This window comes from Phyllobates terribilis, unplaced genomic scaffold, assembly GCF_046119375.1.
Source record: "Phyllobates terribilis strain yellow unplaced genomic scaffold, ASM4611937v1 Scaffold_2__4_contigs__length_985480577, whole genome shotgun sequence".
Taxonomy (NCBI): Eukaryota; Metazoa; Chordata; class Amphibia; order Anura; family Dendrobatidae; genus Phyllobates; species Phyllobates terribilis.
Genome location: NW_027362762.1, coordinates 948,035,309 through 948,048,644, shown reverse-complemented (window position 1 = coordinate 948,048,644; position 13,336 = coordinate 948,035,309). Strand labels below are relative to the sequence as shown.

Here is a 13,336-nt window from a genome sequence, read left to right as displayed (position 1 = left end):
ATCCACATGCGTTAACGCATGTGTTTCCGCATACGGACTGACAAGCCCTTTCCAAGCGATAGCATCACTTGGAAAGTGCTTGACAACTAGGTCACACTATATAAATTCATGCAAAAGGCATATATAGTGTGACTGTAAAAATAAAAAAATAAAGCTATACTTACCCCCGATCCCCCGCTGCGTGTGCTGTCGCGCTCGTCCTGGCTTCTTCCGGGTTGCTGGCATCTCGCGAGACAGCTTGCGGTCACATGACCGCGACGTCATCTCAGGTCCTGGAAGGTAAGCGCTGCAGGGGCCGCCGGACAGGTGAATATAAACTTTATTTATTATTTTATTCTTTTTTTCACAGGTACAATGGTACCCAGGTCTGGATGAGAGTCTTCTCTCCTCCAGAACTGGGTACCATCCGCACATAGAGACGCATAAAATCCGCTTGTACAAATGTACAGTCACGGATTCTATGCATCTCAATGCAAGTCAATGGCGGCGCTTCCGCTGCGCTTCCTCAAAATTAATGAACATGCTGCGTATTTATTTGCGCTGCAGAAACGCTGTGGAAAAATCCGCAGCATGTGCATTGACATTGCGGAATGCCATTGGGGACCATGGGGTGCGGATTACCATGCAGTTTTGAAGCGTTTCCGCTGCGGAAATTCCGCAGCATAAACGCATGAAAAACGCATCGTGTGCACGCAGCCTTACTGTGACCAGTAAATCCAATAATTTAACAAAGGAATAAATTATTTCATTTTTTATTTCTCATTTAGTAAAAATATACTAAAAAGACATTAAAGGGGTTGTCCGGCAATATACTACAGGTCAGTAGTCACTGTATGTGACTGCAGACTTTTAAATCCTCACATCGTGCGATCTGTATACTTCCGGCCACATTCCGACTAGAAATGTCCGGCTTTGCTCAATACACTTGCATTGAGCGAGGCTGCACACGTCTAGTCGGTATGTGACCAAATATATGCAAATCTCATACTTGCAGTCACGCGCCCGCCGTTTCCATCGCTGACACCAGAGAATCCTCAAAGCGCTCAGTGCCTGCAACGTGAGGATTCACTGATGACGATTAACAAGTGACTGCAGACTTGTACCCTAAGGCCGGATAACCTCTTTAAGGCTTGGGTTACATGGGTTGGTATTGAAAACTCTTAATACAGATGTATTTCGTATTCTATTTTTACTTTTATTCTTCTTTTTTAAAGGTGCCGGACCAAATCACTTAATCTTAATCCTCAGCTTAATATTAGTCTTTGTGCTGTTTCTTGGGATTCTTTTGTGGTGGCAGCGATCAAATATCAGGTATTTCTACTGAATTCTAATATTTCTTAGCTATTTAGTATAAGATAATTAGCAAGGGACCGCAAAGACACTTATTAAAGATACTGTTCAGTGGACAAAAAAAAAAGTTTAGATCCGTCACAAAGAAGGGGGCTGGTTTGGTTAAGCTATTGAAATTAGCAGTTAGCCACCGCCCTTGACACATGGCACTGATAATATGTACAGCTGATTGGCAGGGGTGTCGAGCGTCGCTCCCCCACCGATGCTGATCACCTATTCTAAGGATAGGCAATCAATGTAAAAGTCCTGGAATAAACACCAAAATTTGACCGCACTTTTGAGATTCATTTTGATAGAAACCCTGATGAAGCACACAAGTCACTTTGTGCTCCTTCTGGTCTCCTTGGTAGACAGCACTTTTCAGACACCAAGGACAGACACAGTGCAAAGTATCTCCATCTGCCCCATTACCATAAATGGCTCTGCTAAGGCTTTGGGGGGTTTAGTCTGAATCTCGTTTTATGGAGCTTCAAGCAGAAGGTCCCGACAAAGGCTTGAACGTGGGGTCAAACGTGATTTGAACCCAACCTAAGGGCTCATTCAGATGCACAGACTGACTGTGCGTTTCCCGACCTGAGCGTCACAGTCTGACATGCCACAACCATGGCATGTCAAGCATGTCGCTCTCCACAAGGAGAAATATTACCCCCTTAGGTCCCAGTCAGAGGCCTCTCATACAGCCAAATCAGAGCTCATGCTTTGCAGTGATGAGGGGCAACACCCTGAAACACCATGTCTGCAAATTGAGATTGTGAAATAGCTTTTATCCTAAGTCATGTGACAAGGCTCATTAAAGGTCGATATTGACTTTTAAGATTACTACTTTCAATAGGTGGCAGTAGAGTTGAAATTCTCTGAAGAGACAATTTGCAAAGCCCCATAGAAATGTATGAAGCTGTCATGCTCCAGTCAGGAGAGCAATGGCCAGTCCGTACATTGTGATCCAATTTCACACTGATTGGCACAGAAATCTGGATGAGTCCTACAGATATACACGAGTTCTGTACTTGATTATTTCCATCAGCTCCATAAACTATCAGTGTACAACTGACCACTGTCACCAGAAAACTGGGGGCCCCCAATCTCATAATTTCCAAGGGTACGGCGAGGTAGGACCCCAAATGATCAGCACCTTATGGATAGGTGGGAAGCAGTGATTGTGGCACCAAACTTGGTTGAAAGTTACTATGACCAGATCCAAAAATCCTCCAAAAAATTCACCATCACTTTCTGCTCCCCAGAACTTGTCTCAGCATGAATCGCAACAGTCCCACCACGCAAGAAAATCCCAGCACGGTAAGAATTTATTTATTATCGTAATTTTTCACTGTATTTTACTTGAATTATGAAATTTTGGCAAAACGCAGGGGTTTTGTCAGTTTGTAAAAATGATAGCGAAAAAAACCCTCATGACATTGAAGGGTGAAAAAAAAAACACAAGCTATTGGTCTGAATTGTAATATGCTATCATCACACATTGTAAACTTCTGAGAGTTAGATTTAACATTTCCAAATTATTTTTTGTCAAATTGAAGAGGTCATTGTATGAAGTCATAACAGTTCAGACCCCGTGGTTCATGAGCCCTTAGCATAATTTCACACCCATTAATGCCCCTATTGACATCTATCTGACATATACAGTTAGGACCATATATATTTGGACAGAGACAACATTTTTCTAATTTTGGTTCTAGACATTACCACAATGAATTTTAAACAAAACAATTCAGATGCAGTTGAAGTTCAGACTTTCAGCTTTCATTTGAGGGTATCCACATTAAAATTGGATTAAAGGTTTAGGAGTTTCAGCTCCTTAACATGTGCCACCCTGTTTTTAAAGGGACCAAAAGTAATTGGACAGATGAAATAATTGTAAATAAAATGTTGAAAACCCTTTGTTGGCAATGACTGCCTGAAGTCTTGAACTCATGGGCATCACCAGACGCTGTGTTTCCTCCTTTTTGATGCTCTGCCAGGCCTTCACTGCGGTGGTTTTCAGTTGCTGCTTGTTTGTGGGCCTTTCTGTCTGAGGTTTAGTCTTTAATTAGTGAAATGCATGCTCAATTGGGTTGAGATCAGGTGACTGACTTGGCCATTTAAGAATATTCCACTTCTTTGCTTTAATAAACTCCTGGGTTGCTTTGGCTTTATGTTTTGGGTCATTGTCCATCTGTAGTATGAAACGACGACCAATTAGTTTGGCTGCATTTGGCTGGATCTGAGCACACAGTATGGCTCTGAATACATCAGAATTCATTCGGCTGCTTCTGTCCTGTGTCACATCATCAATAAATACTAGTGATCCAGTGCCACTGGCAGCCATGCATGCCCAAGCCATCACACTGCCTCGGCCGTGTTTTACAGATGATGTGGTATGCTTTGGATCATGAGCTCTACCACGCCTTCGCCATACTTTTCTCCTTCCATCATTCTGGTAGAGGTTGATCTTGGTTTCATCTGTCCAAAGAATGTTCTTCCAGAACTGTGCTGGCTTTTTTAGATGTTTTTTAGCAAAGTCCAGTCTAGCCTTTTTCTTCTTGATGCTTATGAGTGGCTTGCATCGTGCAGTGAATCCTCTGTATTTACTTTCATGCAGTCTTCTCTTTATGGTAGATTTGGATATTGATACGCCTACCTCCTGGAGAGTGTTGTTCACTTGGTTGGCTGTTGTGAAGGGGTTTCTCTTCACCATGGAGATTATTCTGCGATCATCCATCACTGTTGTCTTCCGTGGGCACCCAGGTCTTTTTGCATTGATGAGTTCACCAGTGCTTTCTTTCTTTCTCAGGATGTACCAAACTGTAGATTTTGCCACTCCTAATATTGTAGCAATTTCTCGGATGGTTTTTTTCTGTTTTTGCAGCTTAAGGATGGCTTGTTTCACCTGCATGGAGAGCTCCTTTGACCACATGTTTACTTTACAGCAAAACCTTCCAAATGCAAGCACCACACCTCAAATCAACTCCAGGCCTTTTATCTGCTTAATTGAGAGAGACATAACAAAGGGATTGCCCACAACTGTCCATGAAATAGCCTTGGAGTCAATTGTCCAATTACTTTTGGTCCCTTTAAAAACAGGGTGGAACATGTTAAGGAGCTGAAACTCCTAAACCATTCATCCAATTTTAATGTGGATACCCTCAAATGAAAGCTGAAAGTCTGAACTTCAACTGCATCTGAATTGTTTTGTTTAAAATTCATTGTGGTAATGTCTAGAACCAAAATTAGAAAAATGTTGTCTCTGTACAAATATATATGGACCTAACTGTATAACCATATGGGGTGGGCACAGGAGTTTATGTGATGCCTCGCTCCCGCTCGCTGGCCCTACCCTGAGAGATGGGGGTACTCAGAACCGGGCCTCCTGGTGTACGGTGGATGCAGTCGTGGCCTAGGCCCAGCCCATGCCCAGGGTGGTCACAGTAAAAATAAGGGGCCAGGAGGGATGGTGGTAATCGAGTGGATTAAATGACTACGCCACCTGTGAAGTCTGGTGATTCGCCACCAGCGCTGCGGAAGTCCTCTGAGGCGGGATGCAGTGGCAGCAGAAGATGGTACTACTCCCCACAGGCGGAGCAGAGCCTCAGGGCAGAGAAGACGGACCAGGGGAGTCGTAGTGGATGGTGCGGTGTGGTGTCGCGCTGAAATAAGGGACCGTAGGCAATCCATGCAGTCTTCCAAGCTTTACTCACGTTGTTAGGTGTCAGCTGCAAGGCTTCTCCTTGCTCCTCACGGCGCGCTGCGGCCACCAGGAAGGGGTTCAGCACACTCCGGGTAGTTCGGGTGCATCAATGAGGACCCCCTTAACCAGAGTGTTCCTAGACTTTCCCACTAGGTCCTCTCCTGTCCGTATGTGGTGCGTGTTACAAGGCTGGGTCTCCCTCTGGCTATACACAGAACAAGGGTACGGGTGGCGACTCCGCTCCTTCCGTTACCCGGTGGGATCCTCTAAGCCTCCGGGCTTTTCTGACTAGGACATGAAGTAGCAAAGCCAGATATCGGGGGCCGTGCACCCCTTTTGCAGCAGGAGTCACTCTGACTAGGCCAGAATAGTGAGGACAGGTGGCGTATGCCGCTCCGTCTGCATCTCCCTGGGATCCTTTTGCCTGTGGAGCTTGTCTTCTCTGCTCCCCTTCAGGCCTTCTTAGGTAGGGACCTTGACCAGGTAGAGACAGCGTTAACTCTAGCCTGCGCCTCGCCTCAAGGCCAGAGCACGAGGACCGTGTATCTTCAATCAGCTGCAGGTTCACACAGAAAGCCAAGTTCAGTGATGAAGACCACAATCAAAGGACCATAAGCCCAAGATGGCCGATTATTAAATATGAATTTTGTGGTGTAACCTAAAGTGCGTCCTCCACCCTCACCCACTACATGGTTCCCCTCTATCTTTTGGTTTCCCCCATCTCCTCTATCCCGGCTGGGGCAGCACCCTGGTGCATGTAAGCCCCCCTCAGGTGGGAGAGGTGTAGTGTTGGATGGATGGCTGAGTCCTGAGAGGTGCTCCACCCTTACCTCGGAGAGGAGATGTCGCAGAGTGCATCTTCTTACAGTCAACACTGTACTTACGAGAGCTTCAATCAGCAAGATATCTTGAGTAAACAGTATTTACTTCATACTGGTTAAACATGAGATACAATTCAGTGTCACACAGTCTGTGTGCTGCTGACATAACACATGCAGGAAAAGAAAAAACACAGGAAGTAAAAACAACCAACAATTGAGAGGTTTTCTCCCACACATTACAGCAAGCATATAACTTTACACACTATCGCTATCTGCTGTCTAGTTAGTATAAAGTCCTCCTTTCACTTATAATAAGTCCTAATCTGTTGTATATGCCAACACCCTTTCTCAACAGTAAGGACTTATTCAATCAAACCCAACTTTTTTATTAGTCTCTGGTGTTTATCAGCATTCAATGCCTTCGTGAAGATGTCTGCTGTCATTTCTTCAGTAAGTCAATACTCCAACTTCAAGACTCCTTGTTCCTGATGATCTCTCAAGAAATGATATTTCACATCAATATGCTTGGTTCTTGGATTGAATCTTTCTATCTTAGCAAGACATCCTTGATTGTCCTCTTTCAGTTTTGTTGGTTCCAACTGTGGTTGTCCTAATTCTGTCAACAATTGTCTTAACCACAGTACTTCTTGACTCGCATGTGCTGCGGCAACATATTCTGCTTCTGTTGAAGACAGTGTCACAATTGACTATTTCTTACTTGTCCAACTTATTGGTCCACCTGAGAGAAAAAAAATATGTCCACTGGTAGATCTTCTGTCAGTTCGATCTCCAGCCCAATCTGAATCAACATATCCTGTTAAAATGCAATTATCACTTGTGGGTAATTTCAGCTTAACATTGCTAGTTCCTTTCAAATAACGCATTACTCTCTTCACGGCATTCCAATCAGCTTTATTTGGTTTTGATACCTTTCTACTCAGGATTCCTACTGCTGCTGCGATGTCTGGTCTTGTAACGGTCGCTAGATACAGTAGTTTTCCTATTGCTGTTCTGTATTCTTCATTATTTGGTAGCATATTTTTTTCACTGTTCATCTCTTTGAGATAATTAGTTTCCATTGGAGACTTTACTGTTTTTGCATCCTTTAATCCAAATTTTTCTGTTATGTCTTGAATCATGTGATTTTGATTCAGTAGGAAACTTCCATCTTCTTCTCTTTCTAACTGTATTCCTAGGTACTGTTTCACATTTCCCAAGTCTTTGATTTTGAAATGTTGCTTCAGGATTTTTAGAATGTTTTCTTTATCCCTTTCTTGTTTAAAACAAATCAAAATGTCATCTACATATATGAGTACATAAATCCATCTATTAATCAGCCTTTTTGTGTATAAGCATGGATCAGCTTTGCTGCTTTGAAATTTTTCATTTGTAATTACTTCCGTGATTTTGTCATTCCACGCTTTAGCTGCTTGCTTTAAACCATATATGCTTTTCAGTAGTTTGCAAACTTTGTTTGGATTTCTTTCATCTTTGAATCCTGGAAGTTGTTCCATGTAAATGTCTTCTATTAAATCTCCATTCAGAAAAGCTGTCTTTACATCCAGATGTCTCAGTTCCATCTGTTTCATTGCTGCAACTGTAAGTAAAGTTCTTATTGTAGTGTGTTTGACAACTGGAGCAAATGTCTCATCATAGTCTTCTCCATATTTTTGAGAATACCCTTTAGCTACGACTCTTGCTCGGTATCTTTCAGCTGTGCCATCTGTTTGGTATTTTACTTTAAAAGTCCATTTACATCCTATGGCTTTTCTTCCTTCTGGTAAATCTGTTAGTGTCCATGTATTTGAATCATGCATGGATTTAATTTCTGTTTCTGTTGCTTCTATCCATTTATTAGCTTCTTCTTCAGGAAGTTTAGATATGTCTTCCCAAGAGGTAGGCTCATAGATTTTTCTTATGCTTGTCTTGTATGAGAGACGTTTTGGTGGTTTTCCTTTGTTCTCTCTCATTGAACGTCTTCGTTCTGTGTCTGTTTGTAGTTGTGATTCTTCACTTTCAGTATTTTGTTCTTCATTGATTTCTACTTCTTTCTCTTCAGATATTTCTTCAGTTATGTCACTATTGTTTTTCTTATTTTTTGTTTCAACTGAAATCATAATGTCTTCATTTAAATCTCCAATGAATGTCACACTGTTACTCACCGTAACTCTGTCTGTTTTGGGATCTAGGATTCTATATCCTTTGCAATTTTCACTATATCCAACAAATATTCCTTCCATGGATCTGTTTTGAAGTTTGGAACATTTTTCTGTTGGAATGAATATAAAAACTTTACATCCAAAAACTTTTAAATGATTGACACTTGGTTTCATACCTTGCCACAGTTCATATGGAGTTTTCGTCAGTTTTCTGGAAAAAAGTCGGTTCTGTAGATATGTAGCTGTCATTGCTGCCTCATCCCAATATTTCTCTGGTAGTTTGGAATCCATCAGCATACATCTTATCATTTCTGTTAGAGTTCTGTTTTTCCTTTCTGCTACTCCATTTTGTTCAGGTGTGTATGGAACAGTTTTCTGGTGTTCTATTCCATTTTGTCTTAAGTAGTCTTCTATTCTGTGACCTGTAAATTCACCTCCATTATCACTTCTGATGACAATTGGCTTCCTTTGAAATTTGTTACTTGATCTTGTTACATAGTCTACAAGTTTATCAAAAACTTCACTTTTGTTCTTAATTAAGTATGTGACTGTGTATCTTGAGTAGTCGTCTATAAAAGTCAACATGTATCTATTGCCTCCTGATGTAGTCACTTTCATCGGTCCACATACGTCAGTATGCACCAAATCAAGTTGTCTTTCTCTTTTCATCTCACTTTCTTTTGGAATAGATATCCTTGTGGCCTTGGATTTTATATAACATTCACATCTTATGGTAATTGAGCAATCTGATATCTTTAAATCTTTTGTCAATTCTTTTCTCTGTAGTTCCCTTATACTGTCAGGGTGTCTATGTCCTAGACGTCTATTCCACATGTGAATACAGTTTTTGTGATCATGTGTACATACCTTCATCTGCTCCTCTGGTGTGTCAAAATTATATAATTGTTCATCTGCCTTGACTTTGGTTATCACCTTGTTTCCTGCAATAATTGCACACTCATTGTCTTTGAATTTTACTGTAAGTCCTTTTGCTGTTAAACGTTTCACAGATAATAATCCGCCTTCCAATTTTGGAACATACAACACATCCTGTACAAGTATCTTTGAATCTTGTCCGAACTTGTTTGAACAATTTAGCATACCTTGTCCGATACCTTCTGCGGTTATTTTGCTTCCATCTGCAAGATAAATGGCTTCTTTCTTATCTAAATCAAGATCAGTAAAGAAATTCTTGTCACTAGTCATATGACTCGTTGCTCCTGAATCAATAAACCAACCAAGTGATGATTTCTTGTCTGTTACTTTAAATGTGCCAGTCCAATTATTTTCACATGAATCAGAAATTGTGTTTTTTACTTTCTGAGTATGCTTTTTATGTTGTAATTTTTGTTGTTCTGCTTTCCATATGGTACAGTCTTTCTTTAAATGACCTTTTTTCTTACATCTGAAGCATTCTCTTGTCTCTTTATTATAGGGTTTTTTAAATTCTGTAGCTTTAAGAGCGTTTCCACTGTCCTTTTCAGTAGACGAATCATTTCTTTGTTCTTTTCTTCTCTGATATTCATCTATTAGTCTTGTTTTCACAAAATCTAATGTAATGTCAGTTTCTGGTCACGTCTCAAGGGCATTTATCAAGGCTGTATACGAATCTGGTAAACTGCACAATAATATGGCTGCTACATGACTATCTTTAATGTCTACACCAATAGATTTTAGCTGTGATATCACTTCCATCATTGAGAATATGTGCTTCTGCATGTCGTCATTTGCACTCAATCTCATACTGTAAAGCTTTCTTAATAAAAATAACTTGTGATTCAAGTTAGGTCTTTCATACAGTTTTCTTAATTCTTCCCACATTCCTTTAGCTGTTTCTTCATTTCTTATATGTATTAATTGAGCATCATCCACTAATAAGCTAACGGTGGCTCTCGCTTGTCTATTCTTCTTATCCCATGTCTGATTATCTTGATCTGGTCTTTCTGTAACAATTACTTCCCATAAATCATCCTTAGATAACAACATCTATACTTTGAATTTCCATAACTGTTAATTTTCACTGTTCAGTTTAGCTACTGTGAATTTCAGTTCTGTGTTACTCATCATCTTTATATAGTCTTACTTGTTTAGAGAGTTGTACTGAAGATATTTCCTGTTTTTTTTTCTTGCTGATAGTTCCTGTATGTCCTGCCTGTGTTGAATTCTCTGTAATTATATCCAGCTACTGGGATCATGGATTCCTCTGTCACTCTGTATCTGGATTTATTTCCTTCTGTTTACAGAGCTTATCTGTGTGCTCCGTTATCTGGGGTTATAAACCGGGATCCTCTTGTAGTGCGGGCCTGTAGTGTCGGGGCTTTAGTGTCTGGGCCCATAACCTGTCGCAGAGTGCATCTTCTTACAGTCACCACTGTACTTACGAGAGCTTCAATCAGCAAGATATCTTGAGTAAACAGTATTTACTTCATACTGGTTAAACATGAGATACAATTCAGTGTCACACAGTCCGTGAGCAACTGAAATAACACATGCAGGAAAAGAAAAAACACAGGAAGTAAAAACAACCAAAAATTGAGAGCTTTTCTCCCACACATTACAGCAAGCATATAACTTTACACACTATCGCCATCTGCTGTCTGGTTAGTATAAAGTCCTCCTTTCACTTATAATAAGTCCTAATCTGTTGTATATGCCAACAGGAGATACCACACCTCGGTCTGAGGTGCAGTACCCCTGTGGCGACTGAACCCTCAGGGGCGCCACACTTAGACAGCTGAAAATATAGCACAGGTGCAGGCTGTGTAATACAGTCGACATCCAAGAGTGATCGGAGCTAGCGCCGGTTGCAATATTTTAGCGTCTTAGATGCCTCTGTCAATCATGACATTCACATTTCAGACTGTAGGAATTGGGGGTGTCATGTTTGACGCCCATCGCCTACCCCCGTGATGTGATTGGGGCTGCTGGTGGGTTGTGATTATAGCTAGCGGCCTACTGAAGGCATCCTTGTATGTCACGTTTTTACAACTCGGCTTCAGCATTGTGCAACTGATCAAACAATAATATAACAGTAGGTTTAACACCCTTAAGGGTATTAATTAAAAATGGCAAAAACATCAATGAGTATATAAAAAAATCTATGTATATAAAAATTAAATTCTAAAAAAAAGAATGTAAAAAAAATGAAATTTATAAAAATATATATACACATACAGTATACATAGTAGGGAAAATAATAATTTGATACACTGCCGATTTTGAAAGTTTTCCCACCTATAAAGAATGGAGAGGTCTGTCATTTTTATCATAGGTACACTTCACCTGTGAGAGACAGAATCTAAAAATACAATCAAGAAAATCACATTGTATGATTTTTACTTTATTAATTTGCATTTTATTGCATGAAATAAGTATTTGATCACCTACCAACCAGCAAGAATTCTGTCTCTCACAGACCTGTTCGTTTTTCTTTAAGAAGCCCTCCTACTCTGCGCTCATTACCTGTATTAATTACACCTGTTTGAACTCGTTACCTGTATAAAATACACCTGAACACACACTCAATCACACTCCAACCTCTCCACCATGGCCAAGACCAAAAAGCTAAGGACACCAGGGACAAAATTGTAGACCTGCACAAGGCTGGAATGGGCTGTAGGAAAATAGGCAAGCAGCCTAGTGAGAAGGCAACAACTGTTGGCGCAATTATTAGAAAATGAAAGAAACACAAGATGACTGTCAATCTTCCTCGGTCTGGGTCTCCATGCAATATCTCGTCTCGTGGGGTAAGGATGATTCTGAGAAAGGTCAGGAATCGGTCCAGACCTACACAGGAGGACCTGGTCAAAGACCTGAAGAGAGATGTGACCACAGTTGCAAACATTACCGTTAGTAACACACTACTCCGTCATAGATTAAAGTCCTGCAGGGATCGCAAGGACCCCTTGCTCATGCCAGCACATGTCCAGCCACGTTTGAAGTTCACCAATGACCATCTGGATGATCCAGAGGAGTCATGGGAGAAGGTCAGATGAGACCAAAATATAACTTTTGGTATCAACTCTACTCACCGTGTTTGGAAGAAGAAGGATGAGTACAAAACATCATCCCAACCATGAAGCATGGTGGGGGAAACATCATAATTTGGGGGTGCTTTTCTGCCAAGGGGACAGGTCGACTGAACAGTATTGAAGGGAGGATGGGTGGAGTCATGTATCATGAGATTTTGGGCAACAACCTCTTTCCCTCAGTAAGAGCATTGAAGATGGGTCATGGCTGAGTCTTCCAGCATGACAATGACTCAAAACACACAGCCAGGGCAACTAAGGAGTGGCTCCATAAGAAGCATTTCAAGGTCCTGGAGTGGCCTAGCCAGTCTCCAGACCTGAACACAATAGAAGATCTTTGGAGGGAGCTGAAACTCAATGTTGCCCAGCGACAGCCCCGAAACCTGAAAGATCTGGAGAAGATCTGTATGGAGGAGTGGGCTGAAATCCCTGCTGAAGTGTGTGCAAAGTGGTCAAGAACTACAGGAAATGTAATTGTAACAGAGGTTTCTGGACCAAATATTAAGTTCTGTTTTTCTATTGAATCAAATACTTATTTCATGCAATAAAATGCAAATTAATTATGTAAAAATCATACAATGTGATTTTCTGGATTTTATTTTTAGATTCTGTCTCTCACAGGTAAAGTGACCTACGATAAAAACTACAGACCTCTCCGTTCTTTGTAGGTGGGAAAACTTGCAAGATGGGCAGTGTATCAAATACTTATTCTCCCTACTGAATACATATATATTTGTGTTAATAACTTATGGAACTTTTTATCTTTTTTTTGTTGTCATTAGTTCGAAGAAGTGGAGCCATATGCTAGTTTTACTGAAAAAGTCAATACCATATACAGCACAGCCGGTGACTTCACAGAATATAAAGGAACTCAACAAACAAGACCAAAAATCCAACAATGAAACCTTTATATAAAACTAAATCCATTACCTTGTTGTACATGAATGAAGCTATTAATTTATTTGTTGCTCTTTTTTGTTTGTTTGTTATTTTGTTTTACTTATAAGAAATTTATTATTCGGTGAAGAATTTAGAATTGTACAAATATTTTCTAAATCCGGAAAATCCGAGATTTTTTTTTTCTGTTGCCTTTGTGAGAAGGTGATTTGCACTTGTGTATGTTTACTTGTATATGGCATTAAAAATACATAACTCCTTATCCACTAGAGATGAGCTGAACTTTTGAAATTCATATTCGCCGAATGTTCCCCAAAAATGTATTTACGGCGAAAAAAATTGCAATACTGGAAAGCTTAAAGTTTTTCAGAAAATACACGTGGAGGAAAGGAGAGAAAG

The 13,336-nt window shown here is 40.5% G+C and overlaps 1 protein-coding gene across 1 annotated transcript in view; it reads left to right on the top strand.

Moving 5' to 3' along the window:
• Positions 1–13,059, top strand: part of LOC141253093 (cell surface glycoprotein CD200 receptor 1-B-like) — a 116,380-nt gene extending 103,321 nt beyond the window's left edge. Inside the window, exons 4-6 of the mRNA XM_073670852.1 lie at positions 1,215–1,311; positions 2,592–2,646; positions 12,823–13,059. Of these exons, the coding sequence (XP_073526953.1) occupies positions 1,215–1,311; positions 2,592–2,646; positions 12,823–12,942 (272 nt within the window). The 3' untranslated portion in view covers positions 12,943–13,059. The remainder of the gene's footprint in view (positions 1–1,214; positions 1,312–2,591; positions 2,647–12,822) is intronic.
• Positions 13,060–13,336: the final 277 nt, after the last annotated feature.